This window comes from Zosterops lateralis (assembly GCF_965231275.1).
Source record: "Zosterops lateralis genome assembly, chromosome: 3".
In the NCBI taxonomy this organism is placed as follows: Eukaryota; Metazoa; Chordata; class Aves; order Passeriformes; family Zosteropidae; genus Zosterops; species Zosterops lateralis.
Genome location: NC_139764.1, coordinates 110,345,136 through 110,368,936, shown reverse-complemented (window position 1 = coordinate 110,368,936; position 23,801 = coordinate 110,345,136). Strand labels below are relative to the sequence as shown.

Genomic DNA, 23,801 nt, shown 5'->3' with positions numbered 1-23,801 from the left:
GCCTTTGGGTGGACTCCTCCCTGTGAGGGTGGTTCAGCCTTGGGATAGGGGGCCCAGAGAAGCCTCATCCCTGGAAGTGTCCAGGACCAGGTTGGATGGGGTTTGGAGCAACCTGGGATAGTAGGAGGTGTCCATGCCCATGGCAGGGAGTTGGAAGGAGATGGTTTTTAAGGCCCCTTACAAGCCAAAGGATTTTATTTCTTCTTTCTTTCTGCCTGCTAATGCTTATCAGCTTTATCATAAAAAGTTTGTGGTGGAAGGAACTTTAAAGATCATGGTTTGAGATGGTTCAGAGATAGTAATGAATTCGTCTTTTGCATATAATACCCTTTTTCCTTATTTTGTTTTGCTCCTAGGTGGAACACTGCTCACAATCTCCGGGGTGGGCTTTAGCCAAAATCCTGCCCTGATTTCTGTATCAATGGACAATCAAACCTGTACAATTACTCACCTTGAAGAAGAGACAATTTGGTGTCTGACCCCACCAGCTATTAATGATTCTAATTTGTCTAATGAAGATTCACATGACATCTCTGTCAGAGTAAACGTAGCCATCACCAGTGGGTCACTTCAACAAGCTCTCTTTGCAAATAGCACCACCACTTTTAGCTACCAAAGAGCTTTGACTCCCCTTGTTACTGCTGTTGGAACAGAAATCACAAATGGCAGCCTGCTCTTGAGTGTTCAGGGAATAAACATAACTGGATCTACGGCTAAGCTTGGGCACAGTGAATGTCAGCTTGAGTTTCAACATGATAACCAGTCTGCAATGTCTTATCAGTGCTCTTTGCCACTGAACACTCTGGAACCTGGGACTTTCCCCATCCAGGTCATCCAGAAGCAGCTGGGATATGCTCAAGTGACAGCAAGGCAGCAGACCCTCACAATAACCCCACAGATAACCTCCATATTCCCATCACAAGGATCAATCTGTGGTGGGATGTTGCTCACCATATCTGGTATCGCTTTGAAATCCAGGAGGAATTTGGTACAGGTCAGCCTGGAGGGCAATTATTCCTGTGAGATCCAGGAGTCTGATAATGACTCCATCAGCTGTCTTGTCCTTCCAGGGGCTCACCCTTTGCACCCTCAGTGGCTGGCCCTGGCACCTCGAGCTCTCAATGTCACAGTGGCTGTCAATGGGGTCTGCAGTGTGTGCCTTGGGGACTGCACACTCCACCTCCATGAGCACTGGACCCCTCTGGTACATCTGGTGACCTGGCAGACCAATGGGACACTCACCTACGTGACAATCAAAGGACAGAGGTTGGCGTGGCAGGGTGACAGCCCCGAGGTACATGTGGATAACAGCACTGCCTGCAAGGTGACTTTCTGGAACGAGACCATCATCAGGTGCCAGACAGCCTGCCTGGCCCCAGGGGAGCACAGCATCTCCATATCCAGCAGGAAAAGTGGCCGTGCTTGTTTCAGAGGGACATCCAGCCTTCTCACCATCCTGCCTTGGGTGTACCAGTTCTACCCACGGAATTTCAGCACCAATGGGGGAGGCCTGCTCAGCTTGGCTGGGTTGGCTCTGAAGGGAAAGAGGATGACTTCAGTCCTCATAGACCATCACCCTTGCCTGGTTCTCAGCATCACCTGTGTGCTCATCCAGTGCACGGTGCCTCCGGGGAAAGGCACAAGGGCTCTGAGCCTGAAAGTAGATGGACACTCCTATTACCTTGGCACAATAAGTTACAGCGAGGAATTTACCCCAGCTTTCCTTCCACCTGTTTCCTCTGGTCTCTTTTTAACTTTGACAGTATCACAGGTCACAGAGATGGACACTATCCATGTGTTTATTGGAGATTTTCCTTGCAGCAACGTCACCATCTCTCGCTCTGTGTTGCAGTGCACAGCTCCTCTGCTCCCTGTGGGAGAGTACCCTGTGCTGGGCCTGGATATTCCCAGGGGATGGGCTTCCTCCAACCTGATGTTGACTTCTCATCTGACAGTGACAGCTGCACGTCACAACTGGAGTAAGTCATGGAGGTTGCTGCAGTTCCTCCACAGGGTTTTGTGTGAGACACTGTAGTGACAGGGGCTTTTTGTCATGAAAGCAAAAATTATGAATTAAATAAAATACTTTTGTTGACAGCTGGCTGTCAGACTGTCTTAAATCCCATTTTCTGTTCTTTTGAAAGGTGGCTTGAATGGAGGACATGTTTACCTGCATGGAACTGGGTTTTCCCCAGGGAAGACTTTGGTCACAGTCTGTGGCACCAGCTGTGAACTCTTGGGCAACATGACAGTGACTGAGCTGAGCTGCCTTGTCCCACGCCTACAAGGTCAGTTTAAACTCAGAAACTGTGATTTTGTTAAAAATATCCCCTAAAATCTTGACCCAAAATGGGCAGTCCTAGTGTATCTCATCCCAGGGGAACAAGGAACAGCCCTGGAGAGAGGAGAGGAATTAACATAGCGCTGACAAAGTTTGAGCTTGATGATCTTGGAGGTATTTTCCAACCCTAATGATTCCATAAATCTATGACTTCTGTTTTTTGAGCTCAGTCTGAGGACAGATGGTGTCAGGGTGAGTTTTTGTGTCAGTGGCCAAGGACATTGGACACTTGCGTGACATTGTTTCCTCACAGCAGTTGTTCCCTGGGAAAGCTGCCCCATGTAAAACATGCATATGGACTGCAGAGTTGAGCACCCAAGCACCTCTTAGCCATCATAACCATCTTAATGAATTAAACTCCTCTAAATATTATTTCTTCTAAGGAAACGGTCTCAAGTTGCACCAGAGAAGTTTCAGTTTAGATATTAGGAAATTCTTTTCACCTAAAGTGTTTTCAAGCTTTAGAAGACAGTGCCCAAGGAAGTGGTGGAGTCATCATTCCTGAAAGAGTTAAAAAAAAAAATGTGTGGATGTAGCATTTGAGGACATGGTTTATAGTGAACATAGTGTTGGTGAGATGATGATTGGACATGATAATCTTAAAGGTTTTCTTCAATTTCAACAATTCTTTGATTCTGTGGCCACACACATTTTGTGTTTTGGTTACATGGTGGGATGACCTCAGTGGGGTAAATGTGTAGAAGGAAAAGCTTGAATGATTGAAAGGATGAACAAATGACAAACCATGGCCAGTTCATACCTTTAGGAAGCTGGAGATGAGGATTTGACTTCCTCCAGAGGAGGATGTGATCATTTATCATGACCAGAGCATCTTCCTTAACTGGAGAGAGACATGATGATCTCCATGTCTCTCAAAAAGAAAAAGAATCCTGCCTGAATTTTGGAGCTAACTCTTCAAAATGAGCATTTTCTGGGGCAAGATATGTTTCCTCCTTTTCCTACTGAAGGCGCAGAATTAGGCTTCTCAGATCTGCAATAGGCAGATTTTAAGACTTTTAAATCTCACTTCTGAGCCATACACCATTCCCCAGATTCTAAACATGGAGTATTCACCTTGGTGCTTGACTCCTTGGTGGAGTCCCCACCCCTGGAGGTGTCCAAGGAATGACTGGATGTGGCACTCAGTGCTCTGGGCTGGGTGACACGATGCGGATCAAAGCTTGGACTCTGCAGCCTTGGAGGTCTTCTCCAATCTAAATGGTGCTGTGATTCAGGGATTCCAACATTTGGAATTAACATTTCAGCCCCTTCATAGCTCTGAAGCTGGAGAACATCTGGAGTTCTGCAGAAATATTTGCTGTTCTGAGCCTGTCCAGACATCCAGGATTCAGGTGACCAGAGATCCATGACCTCTTATTCTTTGTGGATGTGAAAGAAAGGTGTCAAGTTAGTGTCCATCAGGGTAAATTTACAGGGATTTTCTCAGAGATGTGTGGAATATCCATCCTCCAAAACAGAAACTGAATAAATTATTTGCCAAGAAATCGCCCCAACGTGAAATTTAACATTCTTTTGAGCAAGGGTTGGGACAAGAGGCATCCAGGTGTTCCCTTCAGCCTCATTTATTCCCAGATTCTAAACTTACTCCTGTCATTTTGAATGGTTCCTTTCAAAGAATCCCAGAAAGGTTTTGGTTGAAGGAACCTTAAAGGTACTCTAGTTCCAACCCCAGTGCCATGAGGAATACTAAGAAAAATAGCAGAGAGAAAGAAAAAAGGTTTTAAACCCCAACCATAAGTGCTCAAAAAAGAGACACCAAGAGGGCACAAAGAGCTCAGATTTCTTTGTTTTAAACAAGTCCCAGGCACAGTCCACAAAACTACTTGTTATTTTAAATAGAAAAAGACACGGTGCTGAAGTGCTGGAAAAGAAATAAAACACAAAACGGGACACCCTGGTTATTTCAGGGAGAATATCATCCTAAAATTTAATCACATTGATCCAAACTATGTTCAGATCAGTGGCTGGTGGCAGAGGGAGCCTGGGGAAAACAGCCTTACAGGCAGGATCACGATGCTTGTTCCTGTCACTAGATGTCAGCAAGTGAATGCTGATAGTTGGTTGTGTCTGGAGAGAAAATGCAAAGGAAGAGTTGCCTCACCCTCCTTCTCCTGCCCCGGGTTTTGCAGCCTTGCCAGCTTCACCAGTAGAGTTGCAAAATATTTATTAATTAAATATTTACAAATATATATATATATATAGATATATTTCCTTAAAAAAATAAAAATCCTTTTCCAGGCTGCTCAAATCTGTGTTTGTCAGGCTCTTTGTGCTCCCTGAGACAGTTGTGTTCAGCTTGTGCACACCTACATCTGTCATGGGTGAATCTGCACACAGAGCAAGATGCTTTCCAGATACTCTTCCACCTAATGCTTAATGTTTAAGGACTTTTTATTTTAATATTTAAGGTTTTAACTCTGCCCCTCTCTACATTTAGAGTGGTTTAAGTTCAGTAACTCCAGTCTCACCTCATGGTTTACATCATGCTGTTTGCCTGGAGAATTTTGCTATTTGGTATTGGCACATTCAGTGCTCAGACCTTTCTTGCACTGCCTCGTCCACATGGGAGAGGTGGCAAAGAGACACCAGGGATTCAGGACTGTGAAGGAATGGGAAAAGGAGGTCTGTGATGCCCCAGGACTCTTCAGTGTTATGTCCAAGTTGGACATTTGTCTGACCTTTCCCAGCTCTGCTCGCTGGCTGATGTGAAGGGTTTAAGCTGCATTTCTTCTGTTACTGAGGGCTGTGAAGCAGAACCCCCTCTCCCCTGGCACTGTGGGATGTCAGGTGGCAGTGGCTGCCCCAAGTCTCAGTGCTGGGTCATGTTGTGTCTGGTTTGATTGAGATTAGAGATTCCACATGGGAATCCCCAACTGGCCCGTGTAGCTCTCTCATGTGATCCAATCCATAGGGCACGGCTCTGCAGGTAGGAAATGTGACTTCTTTCCTTCTTTCCCTTTGAGCAGGAAGTTTTCTAAGTGATGAGGAATTGCCAGGCTCAGCAGGATCCATCCCTAAGCCTTCCCCATGGGGCTTTCCTTAGTAACGGGTGTTGAGCGGGGTTTTGGTTTGATCACTGGCAAGAGCTGGGGATGTAACTGAGATATGCTCAACCCAGAGCACAAGAAATGGGAATGCAGGACTAGATCCTTTTATGAAAACTATTGTCTTTTGCAAGATGCAGAAAAATCAATTCAGAACAGAGCTAAAATTTGATTTTCAGCCTTAAAGCTCAAAAAAAAATTAACAAAATTAAATAAAATTAACAAAACCTCACTGCCTTCAAGGAAAAACAAAGCCAAAAGAAAAATGCACAAGCTAACCCATGAGTCTTTAAAGGTAAAGGTATAACTGGCTTGATCACCATGCCTGGAAGGTTCAAGAGCCACATAGATGTGGCACTTGGGGACATGATTTAGTGGTAGTTTTGGCAGTGCTGGGGGAATGGTTTGGCTCAATCTTAGAGGGCTTTTCCAACCAAAATTATTCTATGATCCTAAAAGTTCTCCCCTTCTCTAGTTCTTGCTTTGTTGCTGGTGCCACTGCACACGTGAAAATGCAGTTGTGGATTCTGTTCAGCTCAGGTTAAATTTACAGAACACATGATTAATGTTTTGAGATGGAGTTGTCCTCCTGGGAAAGATGAGAAAACAGGCAGAAAGCTTGAAATGGGTGAGAAAATAACTGGTTATTCCTCTAAGGTGATATTAGGGTAAATACCATATATTATTTTGCCAGTAAGCCAGTCTCTGAGATTTTGTTTAAGGTGAAGGTAAGGACAACTTTAAAAGGAGGTGAACTGATAAGAGGATGCATCAGGGTAAAAGCTTAGCCTGATTTTCCAGGTTACATCAGCATGCTTGGAATAACAGGTCTGACTTTAGGGTTTTGATGGAACAGTTCTTGGGATCTTTGTAGGAGGATGCTGGACCTGCCATTAACCAGATTCCATTGGCAAAAGTGGATGTTTGGGAAGGATTTAGATTAGAGGCTAGAAATGAGATTGGTTTAAAAGGATGAGATATGTGGTTCCATGGAGCTCTTTGAATGGGGGAAGAGGAGAGAGAGGAATGAGCTTTGGTTCTAACAAGGAGATGCACTGAGCCAGGATGATGGGGACAAGAGACAGAGAAATTTGGGGATTTTTATGAGCAGATGCAGAAGGTATGAAGAGGGTCCATTGTGGTGCTGTGGCAATTGGAACCTCAGTAGAAGCCAAGGCCTCTGATATTCATTGTGGAGACCAAACCAAAGGATCCAAATGGTCCCATCTACCTTTCAAATCCAAAAATGAAGTTAAGAGGGGGAAATAAAGCATATTAATTACATGGCAGGAATGTCCTGACAGTGAGATCTTCCAGGCAGTGGAATAGATGCTTGAAAACCACCTCTTGGGACTGTCTGAAACCTGTCTGTGTGAAATGAATGTCTCACAGGGAGAATTTCTTCACAGGGTCGATAGTTGGACTCGATAACCTTAACAGGTCTCTTTCTGCTCTCCCTTTTATTAGCCTATTTTTTCAAATTCTTTGTTTTCTTTGCTAAGCACATGTTGCTGCTCCACAGTCCATTTTGTGAGGGGTGGATAACCAGGGATGTGAGTTTTGGCACTGGGACTCCTCGGGCAGTTCTTCAATCAATCCCCAGCTGCCCTTGGAGCATCCTGTAGGTTTGAGCCTCATCACATGTCCAGCAGTTGTTATTAAACAGTGACCCAGAACAAAGCCCTTGTGCTGAGCATCCCTGGATCCTGGATTAATCCAGAGTATCCCTCAAAGCCAGGGCTGGGGGTAGCCAGTCCCTAAGCCATTACCACCACACAGAGATTTGGCTGCCGTAGTGTCTGATCTCAAAAGAGAAGCTGTAACGAGCTCAGTGCATTCATCCCAGCCCTGGGAATGCAGGTTTGATCTTTATAGGGAGTATAAAGCCTAAAGCAGCTTCATCCTGGGGTTTGAACACTAACCAATTAAGGAGGGAAAAGAATTGTGTCCCAGAGCAGGCAGAATATCTTTTTAGGACATGCCAAAAGTGTGTTGAAATCTTGAGTTGATATTTTTTTGCCTCACTTGTGGTAGGAGATAATGGCACCAACAGTACCAAGGGCTGTTTGTGTTTCATGGTCAGAGGAATGGGAAGGGAAAGGGCAAGACTTCTTCCTAAATGAATAAAGATATTAAAATGTCTGAGAGGAGGGAAATAGGAGGACCTTGGAGAGCCCCAAGGAAGGAATGGGAAAAGAACATCACCTCTATAAGTGATTTCTCCAACCAATGGACAGGAGATGTGGGGTGTGGAGGTGAGATTTTTCCCTCCTTCCACCTGAGAGAGAGAAAGCAATTTTAAGTTTGATTCTGGGGTGTAGAGATTAAGTAGGGTTTGCTTGGATTTTGCTTCCTCTGATCTCTTCTCAATCCTTTGTAGTTGTATTCTAAAACCTAGGTTTTATAAATTAATACCTTTGTTTGCCTGGTTTCATTTAAAAATTATTTCAACTGTTGGTAGGATATGACACCTCTTGTTCCTACAGACATGATAACTTTGGGATGAGGGCACTGGAGCACAGCACAGAAATGCCCAATTTCCACATTTTGGGGTTGTTTAAATAGTGCCAGACTGTTCTTGTGCTGAGCTCTCAGGGCTGTGTGGGAAACACCTTCTGGTGACCTACATGAGCCAGGCAAGTTCTCTGACAGCAGCAAAATCTCGAGGAGAACAGTCCTGACAGTCTGCGAGTAATTTCCAACATTGATTCCAAAATAGAGTTCAAGTGGTTTTCCACACAGGAAAACTCTGCCATGTTCTATTCAAGACCACAAAAGAAAACAAAAGCCCTCCTGTAATGAATTTCTTTTGCTGCAGGTTGTTGCAAATGCAAGATTTTTGCAGCATTTAGTCCTCTTGGATGCTATTTGTTTGTCAAAACACAGATATTTAGTGCTGGTTAAGATGCCCTTGGAATGTCAAGAAAGACATAAGATTCTTTTGTAGTCACAGAATACCTAAAGTATCTCTAGACAAAACTTTTGGCCAATAAAAGCAAAATCTATCATTCTTTTAGGCTTCTCTGCCTATTACTTGTCTTAAATGTAGGCCTTAAAGGCAGGGATTGTGTTTGGCTCTCTTTGGATGCCAAACAAGAAAATTGCCCTGGATTTTGGGAAGGGAAGGGATTAAGCATGTTACAAAATCTGTGAGCATGTCGGTAACTTTATTTTCTCATTCTTAATCCAGAGAAGAAAAATAGAGAGGAATTGTAAACTTTCTCTCTCTAAAGTTCAGAGCAGATGAACTGATAGGTTTTAATATTTCAAAAATACCTGAAACATTAAAGAGTTATAAACTCTTCAGAAATACCCCATCTAAAATAATAAGTTTTAGCAAAATGTGCTAAATACTTTAATATAGGAAATAGAACACTTTCATATTTTTACAATTTCAACCCTTGTCTTTTAGGATTGCTTAGGAGACAAGACATTCATTGAAAGTGACACTTTCCCAGCAAATAAAGTACCTTTTGAACAAATTAGAACTCAAAACTCAAAAAAGCAAATAAGAAAATGCCCTTTCCTGATAAATTCCTATTGATTGGATTTCTGATGCTTAAGGAATACTCTTGGATGCTACAGTGCAGTCTGTTATACTGTCCACAGACCTTTTCAGGAGTTCATTACAACTGTTTGGTTAGTTCAGGATTGATGAATATTCTCCAAAAGTCAAGGCTTTGAGAGAAACAGATTTAATGTCTGTCATGGTTTAATGCTTAAAGGTCTCCTTTCTAAAATTGTTAAACCCAAATATTTCAAATGAATCTGATCTTCAGGGACAGTTCATAATACATTTTTTAGCATTTTTTGTCTGGAATATAGAATTAAAAAAATCTAATTTCTGCTCACAGAACCACACTGAATCACTTAGGTTGGGAAAATCCCTCCAATATCATCGAGTCCAAGCTGTGACTGATCCCCACCTTGTCACCCAGCCCAGAGCACTGAGTGCCATGTCCAGGCCTTCCCTGAACACCTCCAAGGCTGCTGACTCCACCACCTCCCAGGGCATTGCATTCTAGTGCAATTCCTGTGCTGAACAACCCTTTCCACAAAATAAAAATTCTTCCAGATGTTCACACCACTTGTTCTTTAAATAAACCTCAAAACAGCTGCTCCCATTACAATTTTTACCTCATCCATGGAGGCAAATTTGGACCACATCTCAAGTCATACTTAGCTATAAAGCAAGGTGGGAGAGCCCAGTTCCCCAGGCCCCCTCCAAGCTGTGTCAAAGTTTCCTCAAAAACTGTTTCTGGATTTCAAACTTATGATATATGGTAAGTTGTCACATCTCCTTCATAAAAGTTTTTGTGCCATATTCTTGAACTGTTAAGCCATGTTCTACCTCTCCCAGAAGAAATGTCCAGGAATGCATTTAATCCCTTATGTTCTCTCCCTCTGGACAGAGCAAAAAGACCATCCTGATGCTGAGGGCACAAAGGAGGTTGCATTTTGCTCACACAAAGCAAATGGGGAAGGAGGAGCTGCATGGGGACCTAATTTTCCCCAGAAAGGATGCACCTAAAGGGAGGCTGGATGCACATCTGGAGCCAAAGGATAATGGAATGGTTTAGGTTGGAAAAGACCTTAAAATTAATTTAGTTCCACGGGCAGGGACACCTCCTGCAATGACAACTCTCAGTAGTTAAAATATGCTCAGTGTCAGTGCTGTTTGGGCTGCTTTGGGTTATTTTTTTTCCTCTCCTGTCTTGCAGCCTCTCTGGCCATTCTCTGTGGTCTGACACATTCTTCTGCCAGCTGCCAAGAGGACAGAGCCACCTTCATTGAGTGTGACATCCAAGTCACGGTGGGCACCTCCCAGCAGAGAGGATCTGTGTCCTACCTCTACATCTGTGGGGACACCCCGCCCCAGGGACACTTTTCTGGACTCTTTGCCAGGTTAGTGCCATGTCTCTCCATCAGCCCAGTGGGTCCATCCACAAATAACATCCCTCCCGTGGTTTTCCACCTTTCTCAGAGTTGTTCCAAAGGATGGACTGAAGGAACCAATCCTTGATTCTCACATTGATGCCAATGGAGCAGTTGAGCCTTGAGACCACTAGAGAGCTCCGCTGGGTTGTGGAATTCATTCCCTGTGCCTATCAAAGCATCTCCAGTCCCCCCTCCTTCCCTCCTGCCTTTTTAAAGTGTTTGAGAGACATCAAAAAACCCATCTCGTAAACAGCCTGCTTTGTTCATTCTTAGGTTTTAATATTTATCTTCTGATCCAAAGCAACATCTGGTGGATGCCAATGGGAAAAAAGATTAGGCATTATGAAAAGCAGAAGTCCTCTTTTTTCTGTATTTTTTTTTTTTTCTGTAATTTTTTTTTTTTTTTTTTTTTTTTCTTCTTTTTTTCCTCCTCTGCCTTTCTCCAAGCGCTTTCATGAGTAAAAAGTCATGGAGTAAATTCAGCAGGGTGTGCAGGGTGCTTATGCTTTGCAAATCCAAGGCCAAGCTGTGCAGGAGTATAACTTGGAACTGTTTTCTTTGATGGAGCAGTGAGGATTAATTCCTGCAGAGCATTTGCATCTAGGTGTGAGTGGGATGTCTGAGTTAAGGAACAGGTGAATGATTGAAGGATTTGGTTTGGAAGGGACCTCAAAGGTTTTCTTGTTCCAACCCCATAGGCAGGGACATCTTCCACTATCCCAGGTTGCTCCAAACCCCATCCAGCCTGGCCTTGGACACTTCCAGGGATTCAGGAATCCACAGTTTCTCTGTGAAACCTATGCCAGGGCCTCCCCACCCTCACAGGGAAGAATTTCTACCTAATCTCTGATCTAAATATTCACTCCTTCAATTTCGAGCCACACCGCCTTGTCCTGTCACTCCATGCCCTTGTGAAAAGTTCCTCTCCAGGCTTTGTGTAACTCCCCTTTACATACTGGAACAAGTTGAACAAAGCTTTCCAGAAGTTATTTAGTAAAAAGAGAATTAGAATAGCATTGCAATGTATTGCCCATGATCTGCTGTATGTGGCAAGCCCACTTCTGGCTGCTGCATTATGCCACAGTCCAGGTATTTCAGTGGAGTTTGATCCTCATCCTGACCTGATCCTTACATCATACCTGGTCTTGATTCACCAGAGGGAGCTCTGGATACCCTGAATTGAGGGGAAAAAAAACCCCAACTGCATTTACAGTACAAAAACAGTAAGACACTAATTGCACATTTTAAAAAACGTGTTTAAAATATAAAAAATAGAAGTTTCCAACTAAAATTAATTAAAAAAAAAAGTTTACACAGTTGTGACAGCTCTTTGTGGGTCTGTCACTTCTTCCTCACCATTTTTTAAAAATTTGATCTAGATTTCATCAGCCCTGGACTTTTAAAGAAAATGCTTACCAGTTTTGAGAAAATCAGTGTTAAGCAGAAAGAAACTATTTTCCTGCTGAGGAGACAGAGGGCAGAATTCTGCCCTGTACAACTGGCTGAGTGTCCAAAGCCACACTGTGCATTGGAAATGTCCTGTAACATCCCAGGAGATGGGGAGGACAGATCTTTTGGAGAAGATAAAAGTAAGGAGACTTAGAAGGGGGAAAAAAAAAAGTAAAATTAAACTAATTTAATCAGTTCTACTTCCCCCAAAATGACTTGTTTCAAATCAAGAAACTCCAGGAGCCTTGCCTTGTCTGGTTGAACTTTGCTTTGCTTTTCCTCACTTCAGTGTAACCCCAGTCCAGAGAACCAACAAACTTGAGAGGGACAGGACAACTCCATGTGTGATTTTTTTCCTGCTTCTTTTTCTCTGAGTATCAAAATTACGCTCAGGTTTTCACTGATTTAAAAAAAAAAAGTGTATATTCAAGAATATTATAATAATAATAATAATAATAATAATAGTAATAATAATATCCTATGATTTTTTTTTCTTACTCCTTTTCTTGGTTTGGGCTGCCACTGTGGAGAAAGTCACAAAGTCCTTTTACTGACTGTTTGCTTATTGTTTTCACTGTGGTTTTTAGTCCAATTTAACTGTGAGACAGGGTTTATTATTCCTCCTGGGAATCTTATCAGGGAAAGATTTCTGAATCAAATCAATCAACTTTTTTAACCTACTATTTTTTCCATTTTTTCAACGTCTTCAACATCTTTTTCTTATTGTTTTAACTTTTCACCCTGTTGTGCTCATGCATCTCTTTTGGTTGAAAACTAAAACTTGGGCTGATATTTTTTTCTAGTGAGTTTATTTCTAGATAAAGGGAAGTTTGTTTCTTGCTAAAGTGAAGTAGGGGCAAAGATTGTTTGTTTTCAAAAAAGTTTCCTGATTTGACGAATCTGAGAATGAATGGAAGGAAAAAATTGAGAATTTTGAATCATACAAATTAACTTATTTCAGAACTTCTGAAAACTTTTTTTCCACATTTCAGTTCAGAAAAATATTTAATTTTAAAGTATTCATGGAATTTGCAGGAAAGTCTTTAAAAATGTAAATATTTCCACCAGAAAAGAACTATTTTGAGGATTCCTGAAATAATACATATTGATCATTTTAATTAATAATAGTAAATAATAATAATAAAAATATATATGGATTTTAGTTCTGTGCAAATGCTCAAGAGTCAAGACATTTGTCCCAGGGTGAGGACAAAACTACTGAATTCCTGCTTAAACACACATTGAATCTCTCCTGGTTTTCTTATTAATTTTATAGAATCATAGAATAGTTTGGGTTTGAAAGGACCTTAAATCTCATCTCATTCCACCCCCTGCCACAGCCAGGGGCACCTTCCACTATCCCAGGCTACTCCAAATCTCATCCAACCTCGCCTTGGAGACTTCCAGGGATGGGACATCCACCTGGACAATTTTCTTCAGTGGTTTAAATAAACATTTTCTTTATGTAGTCTGTACCACAGCCCATCCTTTATCACCTCATAATGGGAAAAGCATATTCCTTAAAAGAGTTGTAAGTTTTGGCATTAACAAGACTCTTATCAAGGTACATTCCTGAATTCCATTTAATAATTCACTCATTTTCTTGCATCTACTTTAAACATTGTAATTTGTTAACAACGTGCTTGCACGAGGACAGAAAGGAACTGGCTCTTCTTACAAGCAAAGCTTATTTACTTTTGGCAAAAAACCCCTGTGAAAATCACTCAAAGGTCCTTGTATTGACTCTAAAGTTTGGGAAATTGTGTCCATGCCCTGCATTCAGCTGACCACCACCCCATTCCGCCTTTAAAACTGTTGTTTATTTAAAAGATGTAGTTTTTTCTAGGAGCTTTAAAAAGTACTCTGCAGTCTTGAAAGACAGCCCAGTCCACTGAATTATTGTACAGGACAAGATTAATTCTCAAAGTGTTGCTATCAAAAGCAAGCACATTTCCCCAAGGCTGGCTTTTGATTATTGATACAGCAGAGGGAAAAGTTCATTTAAATATAAAAATAAAAAAAATGTGCTGTTAAAAGGGTTCATCAACTTGCAAAGGTGCACCTTTTTCTGATGTTGTTGTTTGGTTTTTTTTTAATTTTATTTTATTTTTTTGGGTTTTGGGGTGGTTTTTTTGGTTACTTGGGGGGTAGTTGAGTATTTTTTTGGTTTTTAATGTGGCTGATTCCTTTACCACCTTAACCCTGAAAAAGGACAACAAAACAAACAGACCCTAAATGCAGATCAGAGCAAGGCTTTGTTTGAAGACTGAGCTGCTGCATCCAGCAGGGAACTTTTAAATCTTCAAGATCATCAAACCACTCTGATCATCACCCTCCCAACAAAGCTCTGAGCCCTGGATTTCCAATTTTGGGTCAATTTTGGGAGAGCTTTGGGCAAGGGAGACACTTCATCCCCTCTACTCCACTCTCATGAGACCCCACTTGGTGTCCAGCTTTGGGGTCCCCAGCACAGGAAGGACATGGAGATGTTGAAATGAGTCCAGAGGAAGCAGGATGATGATCAGAGGGATGGAGCAGCTCTGCTGTGAGGAAAGGCTGAGAAAATTTGGATTGTTCAGCCTGGAGAAGAGGAGGCTGCAGGGAGAACCTTTCAATGCCTAAAGGGACTACATGACGTTTGGAGAGGGACTTTGGCAAGGGCCTGGAGTGACAGAGGAATTGCTTCAAAGTGACAGAAAGTAGATTTTTGTGGGTTATTAGGAAGGAATTGTTCCCTGTGAGGGTGGGGAGGCCCTGGCACAGGTTGCCCAGAGAAGCTGTGGCTGCCCCTGGATCCCTGGAGGTGTCCAAGGCCAGGTTGGATGGAACTTGGAGCAACCTGGGATAGTGGAAGACGTCTCTGCCCATGGCAGGGGGTGGGACTGGGTGAGCTTTAAGGTTCCTTCCAGTCCAAACCATTCTGGGATTCTAATCCCAGAGATACTTCACCAAAACCCTGTTATATGGGATTTTCAGGAACATGAAGGCCTCTTAAAATCCTGATCCTGCCTATCTGATCCTCTGTTTTGTTGAGTAAACCACACTGTGAACTTTATCCTTTCTTAGCTTCTCAGAAAAGCTGTGTAATTTCTGGGCTGTGTTGGTGTTGCTGTAACTCCTCTCCTTTTTCCTCACCTTCCTACAACTTTCCAGTGTGACTCTGATGGTGGAGTGGGGGGAGGAGAGGAAGAAGTAGCAATGGCCAGGAGTCACAAAATCAATTGAGTTGGGAAAGAACTCTGGGATCATCAACTCCAACCATCAACCCTGCACCACACTTTGCTCACCACTAAACCATATGTTGATTCCTATAGCTCCCCACAATGAAACACTACCAAAATCAGCAACTGTCAGCAGCAAAACCAAAGGGAAAAAAATGCTTCTCTCCCACCATGTTTCCTATTACTTCTTCCCCCTATGGAAGGGGAGGATTTGGAGCAAATGTCTGATGGTGCAACTGGCACATATATCGAATCTGCTTAGTCTGGGCTGTTAAGTAAGTTTAATTAATTTACTAAGTTAATGTTCCAATGTTAGCAACAAAGCATCATTGCAATCAGCTGGGTAGCAGGAATTGGAACCCCTAAATGAGCTCATTTTTTCACAGTTGGAATTAGGGACCAGTTAGCCAGTTGTGTGGTTTTTCCAATTTCTCCCCTTGCCCTAGGGGAGTTGCAAGTTATTCATTCCCCATTGCTAAGTGTGAGTAAGATGGGGAGGGGGCAGACACAAACAAACCCTACTCCTTGTAGGAGTCCATCTTTGCTCCCAACACTGCTGATTCCCTCCCTGTTGCCTGCACTGATCTGCCTGCCTTGGTCCTAGAATGGCATTCTTTCCTGTCTGTGATGGTTTGGGGAAGGAGAAAAGCATCACTGAGAGATATTTACTGCATGTATTTTCGTCCTGAGTGTTGTGCAGATAAAGGGGGGAAAAAACAAATAAACAATAAAAGAATGGAAACAAAATTACCGAAATTTGCAAAGTTTGACAAATGGTGGCCAGGAGTTGCCACAAGCTAATGGCTTGCAATGATTAATAAGAGTAAAAATAATTGCATTTCATTAAGATTGATGACACCCCATTTAACCTCCCTTCTCGTTTCAGCCCTAAAGTGGAAAGAGATGAAGTTCTCATCTATAATAGCTCCTGTAACATTACCATGGAAACTGAGGCAGAGATGGAGTGTGAGGGAGCTAATCAGCCAATTACTGCCAAGATTACTGAGATATGGAAAAACTGGGGCCAGAACACTCAGGTATAATCAAATCTTTTTTACAGACTGATTCAAACAGCTTAAAATTAAATTTGTAATATTGTGTACATTTAAAGGGGGGCAAGAAAAAAAAAACAATTTAGGCTGAGCAGCAGCAATATATAATATTAAATGCTTTCCAACTTTGAATAGCAGTTCTAATGCAGCACAGCTGAATTAATGGTTAACTATGGCTAATCATGTATTTTATGAGACATAAATGAGTTTTACCTTATTTTCTGAGCAACGTATATATTTGTTAACACTCTCTCTTTTTTTTTTTTTAATACAAATTCAATTCTGTTCTAAAAATGTTATTTTCTGTTGAGCAGAAATCTTAGCCATGAGGTACAGTTTCAGCTCTCTGGCAGAGACTTAGCATTCAGTGCAGCCCTGGTTATATTTGATTTTTGCTGCTTTTTAGCAGCTGAAGGATAATGGGACAGTCTTCCCTGGGCTGTCTGTGGGTATAGCAAGAAAAGAAGACATACGCCAAGAGTTCATGACAAAACAGCTATAATTCTCAACCAGCAGAAATTTTAAGACTTGATATGTAAAAATATCATTGCTAACCTGAAATGTCCTGTTAGAGTCCCCACAGTTTTGCAGAGGGGGTGTTTAACCACCTGTAAGAAGGAATTAGGAGGGTTTGGATATTTGTTGAACACCAATTATCCCTTTTTCACTATCCTTTCCTAAAGGAGCAGCTCCTGTGATGTGGTGGGAACCTCCTGAATACAGGGATGTGTAAGTGGGGATAGTTACACACCTAACTTAAGATAAAAACCAAATACTATTTTAAATCTATTAAATAAAATTTTCACACAATCTTTTAGCATATTTTAGGAAAATGAAGTTCACTTGCTCAGCATCAATGTTAAAGCTACCACAATAATTTTTAAGTTTATCTGCAAAGAAATTTCATGTGTTGAAGGACTTTAAATTTACTTTGCCACCTCAAAAAGTAGCTGCAGTGTCCTGGTAGAGTAATTTTGGTGCATTTCTAGTGCTGAATTCTGTATTTAGTTTTATATATTGGATCTATTCTATATAAAAGAGTCTCTGAATACTTGCAAATCTACATTACATGAATATTACTATTGTGGTGGAGTGTCCTAAATTACAATTCCTTGCTTCTGTTAAGCCTGTCCTTGGTCTGTGAAGGAATGTCAGATGCAGAATGTTACCTCTTATGGTTAATTTGCTCATCAGCCTTGTTAGTTATGGTCCCTAAAACATGCCCAGCTAAGGAGAAAAACAACCCTCCAAAACTGCTGGTTGGTGACTGCAGGAGTGAAGTGCCCAGGCAAGTATGAGATCAAAGGGTAACTCCTCCTTACATTCCTGTTTTCCTTCCCAAATGGGATAAGGGCATCTCTGGAGTCCTGGGCTGCAGCTGGGAGGGATATTCCCTGCTGCTGTCTGTGATCTGGGCAGCTCAGCTGTGCCACAGCTCCTGCAGCCCCAGTGATGGCAGGGTGACAAGGCTGTCTTTTGACTCAGGTGGGAGGAAGAAGAGGAAGAAGCTGCGAGGTTTGGCCCTGCTGTGTTTTTTCTGCTCAGAGCAGGGAAAACCAAGGAAGTCTTGAGTGTCCTGAATGAACAAATTCACTCAGAGCAGGATGGAAACAGCAGCACTTTAGATCTGGGATTTGCTGCTGCTTAATGAACCCAGTGGGCATTCGGAATCATTTTATCCCTCTTCCCAAAACTGGCTTGGGTGAGCAGAGGTGGATGGGTGGGGAGTTCAGATAAATGGCTTCAATTTTGGTCCCTTCCTGGCTGACAGCATCCCGTGAAGATTTACGACCTGGTGCGGCGCATGCATGCTTCACTGTGGAGGTTTAAATCATGTCATGGGAACTGGCCTTACCTTTCCAGTGGAAAAAATGGTCCCCAGGTTCAGCACTAAGCAGTGAAATGCATTAATAGCCCCACGTGCCTTAGGATAATGGTGCTATTAGCAGGCAGCACAACTCTGTGTACCAGTAATGGGGCTGCATCTCTTTATAATAACATCTGGCACTTCTCTTGCATGCTCATGCAAGGATCTCAAAGCAGTCCATAAAAAAAGGGGGCATGATCCTGTTCTCAGCACAGCTGCACTGCTCAGTGGTTTGTTTTGTGCTTCCTCTGCTGCCAGCTGAAGGATGCCCAGGCAGGCCAAGAACTCAGCCCACCTGGGTGCTGTTGGAGGGTTGGCTCAGAGGTGATTTGAAGAGGTTGGTGGAGCAGGATTAGCTTCAGGATGGCACTGGAAGGGAAAATGTAGAAAGGCTGACAGAGGCTTGTGGCATGGAATGAATGGGCACTGGCAAGAAGAGATGACAGCCTTGGTTGATAGCAGAAAAAAAATTAAATAAAATGTAAAATGTTGGTACTGGGAACTTGAGCCTGAGAGGTACAAATGGTGACATCACTAAACCTGACAGGGTTCAAGCAGCATTTGGACAACATTCTTAGGCACAAATTGGGGCTCTTAGGGTTGTTCTTTGCAGAGCCAGGAGCTGGCCTTGATGATCCTTGTGAGTTTCTTGCAACTTAGGATATTCTATGATATGCCCATTATTCTATGACACAGTTTATAGGGTATTTTTTTCATCAGTTGGATTATTTAAACAGCTGCATTTTCTGGTAGATGCTGCAAAATCCATCACTCCATTTTTGTCCTTTCAAATCTGGTCTCCCAGCTGTTGTTTGCATGAATCATAGAATCCTTACAGTTGAAAAAGATCTTCAAGAAGATCAGGTCCATGGTTACAGTGTGAGCTGGGCTGAGATCTGAATCTAGAGGATTCCCAGAATTTCATGGAGTTCCAAGGTGCTACCTGGAGATCTGTGATTTTCATGGCAGCCTTCACAAAATTTCAGTTCAACTTGGATTTTTCCTGGGGTCTGGTCTGTGTCCCACCCCCACCTCCCGCCCCAGAGAATAATTTTTTATGATTTTCTTTAGAAACTGATTTAAGCTCTTGCCTCACTTTGTGTTTGAAGTATTTTGCCCTGTATGACTTAATTAGGTCACAAGAAGTAAGCAGCAGGCCTCTGCCCCACTGTTGCATTCAGCATCATTAGTGTTTGTAACTTGCTCTGTTATTATCTAAGAAGAGTTGCACAATTATTTTTATTTCAGTATATAATGCAATTTAGCCTACTGAAAAGAGAGGGAGGGAAAAAAAACCCTACACTGATTGTATATCCCACAGGACTTAATTAGTTCACAGCTTCAAGAATGAGCTGGATAATGGGAAGACATGAATTAAATAATAAAAGGGAAAAGAGAAGTTCTAATGCTCACTCAGTACCTGTCCACTTCCACCTTGGCTGCATAATGAGATGTCAGCTTCTGGTGACACTTGATGAGATGTGCAAAACACCCTGAAAACACAAGGAGAGGATGCTCATGGGAGGGTTTGACCAGGCTGGGATGGCTCTGAACCCATTATGCTTAGTGAGCCTTCCCATTGTTATTCCAGATCACTGGACCAGACCTAATCATGATGCAAACATGCTGCTGGAGCTGTGCTTGCCTGCTCCCCCTCCTCTGCTGGCCCACATGGGTGATGGAATATTTGGCAGAAGGCCCATGCCATGTTGGAAATCAGCCATAGGGAAGCTGAACTGGTATCCCAGTGAATTCCCTGCAACCTGACCCTCAAGGGGTCCCTGTTGAGGGAGAGGAGGTTAATAAAAAAATAACCTGCCAGATAAAAATGCCACCCTGGATTATGGCTCTGCCTGGGTGTGCTGAGCTGCCTTGAGTTTGTTTTTAACAGGGCTTTAAGGGAAGGTCTTGAGATTTAAGGGCTGGCTTTGAGTATTAAGGGATCTATGAATTCTTAGCTTGGTGACTGATACAGGGATAACTGCTTTGTTCACTTCTTATGAAAGAAAAAAAATATCAACACCCCACAAAGGCTTTGTCTGAGATATGCACAGTCACCTCAAAAATCTTTTCTGTTCAACTTCAACTTAATATAGTCAGGACTAGCTCTTCAAATCTCTCAGATTCCTCTGAAGATCTTAGAATCATTCCTTCCCTTCTTTTTCAGCCTTCTTTTTCCCTACTTACTATCTCTCTTGATGCCAAGGTGTTTGGAGGTGAGGGAAGCAATGAAATGGTTTAAACTGGTGGAGATATTTGGTGATTTACAAAGGTGGCAAAACCTGGGCAGCTTTCAGGGAGCATGGAAGGGTCTCTGGAAGCCCAGGGCACTCTGGGCACAAAGGGATGTTTGTTACCTTATTACTCACAGCAGGAGTGATGCAAGGCCATAGGTTGGTTTGGGTTGAAGAGACCTTATAGATAATCTCATTCCAACTCCCTGCATTGGCAGGGACAACTCCTGAGCCTGTTCTCCATTTTTGAGGGTTACAAGAGATGGGAAGTGACTCTTTTATTCTAATTTTAAAGCTGTCCTCGTGCTGTCTGAATGTTTGATGGGTGAATTTTTGAGGGTGTGGGGCTCGTACTTGGCAGTCCATGAAGAAAACGACTGCAGCAGGCTGAGAGTAGTTAGGCAGGGTAGGGATCATAGAGTCACAGAATGGTTTGGGTTGGAAAGGATCTTAAAAAGATCATCTAGTCCCAATCCCCCTGTTACGGGCAGGGAACACCTTCCACTAAACCAGGCTGCTCCAAGCCCTGTCCAACCTGGCCTTGAATGCTGCCAGAACAGAGCAGATTCCAGTTTTGAAATAGAGTTTGTTTGGAGGGGGTTAATTAAGCAGCTGCCCTCTTCTCCACTTGAGGAAGAATTATGATACAATATCACATTTAATTTCTGTGTATACATTTGGAGAATGCAAAACACCAGAGCTCTTAATCTAACCATGGGGATCACAGCTTACTGAGATTTGGGAATAGTTTTTTGGGTTTCTTAGCAAGTATCCTGATAAAACCTGACTTTATGTTGTCTTGGGCTGTGAGTAGAGCTCCTGGGTCCTTTGGCAGTATAGCCAGCCAAAAATAGCCATGTCATACAGGATAGGACATCAGAAGTAGGACTAGATGAAACTCTTCTACAACATTTTGTGTGTATTTTCATAAATATTCACTTTTAACAGCCCAGCAAGCCCATCCTCGCATCTCCAAACTCCCTGTTTTCTTAACCTGTTATCTTGGTCACAGTATTATTTTCAGAAGGAGGTGGGGAGTGCAATAAAACCCACCAGACCCTCACAGAAAAGAAGCAGAACAGTCCATAAAAAAAAAAAAAGCCAACACAAAAAACCTAATAAAAACAAACCCACAGAACCAGTGTTGGGGTGCAGAGGCTGCTGGAGCAGAGAGGTACCATCTGCAAGGTTGTTAAGATGTAGAGAACCAAGATGGGCTCCCCAGTAACCACAGGCAATGTGAAGAGATAAATGGTTGACCCGAGCCCGTGTCAGGCAAGGATTGATGCCACTATCAGCCCCAGTGCCTTTGCAATGATTTTTTAAAAAATCTCTGATAGAGTGTGTTATCTAGTTACTGGCACGAGGGCAATGGCCTGGAGGCAGAGGGGAGGAGGGGGGGAGGAAGGAGAGGAGGAGAGAGAGAGAGAGAGAGAAAGGAAAAAAAAAAAAAGGTCATTCCAGGAGGACAATCTCTGTTGGACTAAATGAGAAAATAAGGGCCTTGCTCTGGAAGGGGGAGGGAAATAAATAAATAATAGGAAAAGGGAGCTGCTGGGTGTGTGAGGAAAGGATAAGCAAAATTGCTTCTCTTCTTTTCTCTGTTTTTATTTTGTTTTTAATTTTTTTCTTATTGTTTTTTCATTTTAAAATTTTTCCCCTTTTTTTCCTTTTAATGGGTTCAGCCTTGGGCTGCAATGGGAAATTTAGATGTGCTTGTGGTGTGATTTTATTTTCCTTTAACTTTTTGCTTCCCAATTTGAGGCTTAACTGTTTCCTCTCCTGCTCTCAGGTGAAAAATGAAGTCCTGAACTGTAACCTTCTCTTTCCCCCATCTCTTCTTTTTATTTTCAATCCCACCATCTTTCTAAAGTCACTGGGGAGATGACTTCCTGAATTGTAAGTGGTTTTCTAGGGAGCTCTCTTCTCCCCACCACTCATAGAGCTGCACTGAGGTGGGTTGGGAGCTATCCCCAGGATCTCCTAGGATGGAATGCCAGAATCCCCAGGATGGGATGATGCCAGTCCCTGTAATCCAAAGCACCTCAAAGCTTTTCCGTGTGCATTTAAACAAACCTGTGTGAAATCAGAACTGAACATGGCATAGTTTAGTGAGAACCATTTTCTTTCTTCCCCCTCCATCCATGCCTGCTCCCAACCCTTAAGAGAAACAGATTTGGAGTGAAAAGTACCATTTTGGAAGTGCTACTCCAGGGGACAGAAAGCAAATCTTTCCCTTCCTGTACAAAACGAAGGTTCCCATATAGGTTAGGAGAGTGTGGGGAAGCTCCCAGAGTGACTGTGGGCTCATGTCCTCTCCACTTGTTCCCAGACCCTTGCACAGAGTGCTGCTGCCACTTTTCTGTTTAATTATGACAGAAATTCTAATTGACTCCCTCAGCAATTCTGCATTTTGGAGGAGGAAGGATTTTCTGTGTTTGAAACCACAACTTTGGTTCTCCATCTGTGGGATGTGGTCTCACAGAATGGTTTGGGTTGGAAAGGTCCTTAAAGATGTAGGTCCTTCATCTAAACAGGGTGTCTCAAAGCCCTGCTCAACCTGGATTTGTCTCCTTGGAGGAAGGGAGTGGGGATGTTGGATGCCTGGGGCTGTACTGGGGTTTGGGTGAAATTGGAGGATGCCTTGTTCCTTCTCCAGCTGTCCATCTTGAATTTGATGAGAAAAGGGCTGAGAAACTTGGAGACACACCTTGCCCAGGCTCAGCCTCCATTGGAGCACAGCTTAACATACCTGACAGTCTTGTCCTTTGTGTGGTGTGACTTAGGGTAAAGATGTGGCCTTGTGTCACTAACAGATGACTGTGTCACCCTCTGACTTGTGTCCTCTCCCCAGCCCCAAACAGAGCAGCACTTTGGGCTGGATGCTCCACATGGTGTTTCCTGTGTACCAGAGGCATTGGCTGACCTACAACCCCTTCCCATATATTTCTGGGGTCTGGCTCCAGCAGCACCCAGCAAGGACTGGGCGTGTGGTCACCCTCTACTGAAATCTGGGAGATTTCAGACATAGTTTTAGCCAGAGTGGGATCATTGAAGGGATTCTTGATGTGATTGGGCCATGGATGTAGCTCTAAAGTTCTGGGTCTGCTGCCTGGCCTGTCCTCTTGCCATGAGGGCAAGATCAAGCGTCCCACCCCATCCACAAGAAGTGGGAAGATGCCTTGGATAAAGTGTGTGGGAGGGGAGCACAGTTATGTTTTACTTCTTTGAGGGAAGAAAAAAATAAAAATCCTGAGGATAAAAAAAGCCTGAAAATTTAGTCTTATAGCAAACCTCTGGTAGTGATGGAGTGACAATCACTTTGTATCATGATTTCTTCTGTGCATAGAGTTTAGAGTGAGGCATAGAGAAAGGACAAATACTATTTGTTGTTTAGGGTTCGTTTTTAAGTTTGATTTTTTTTCCTGGTTTTGTCACTGTTGGTGCTATCACAGCGTTTAGCATAGACTAAAAATTTGAACTGGGTGTACAGCTAGAGGAAAAACAAATTTAAAGTAGGGAGATTTCAGAATTTAATTTATCATTAATTTTATTTATAATATCTCTTAATAAATCTATTAATAAATTTATTAATAACTAAATTATTAATTTATAATGTATTAATTATTTTATT

General features: G+C 42.6%; 1 protein-coding gene across 7 annotated transcripts in view; it reads left to right on the top strand.

Annotated features, from left to right (window-relative positions):
• The window catches only part of PKHD1 (PKHD1 ciliary IPT domain containing fibrocystin/polyductin), a 237,303-nt gene that overhangs the window by 40,236 nt on the left and 173,266 nt on the right, over positions 1 to 23,801 (top strand). For 6 of the 7 annotated variants that reach the window (XR_014589511.1, XM_083856783.1, XM_083856782.1 and 3 more), the window contains exons 32-35: positions 357 to 1,979; positions 2,145 to 2,288; positions 10,128 to 10,311; positions 15,901 to 16,051. Coding sequence is in view for 6 of the 7 variants with exons in the window: in XM_083856783.1 (XP_083712909.1) it covers positions 357 to 1,979; positions 2,145 to 2,288; positions 10,128 to 10,311; positions 15,901 to 16,051 (2,102 nt within the window). In the remaining variant the exon portion in view is untranslated. The remainder of the gene's footprint in view (positions 1 to 356; positions 1,980 to 2,144; positions 2,289 to 10,127; positions 10,312 to 15,900; positions 16,052 to 23,801) is intronic. The other variant, XM_083856784.1, reaches the window with a different exon arrangement.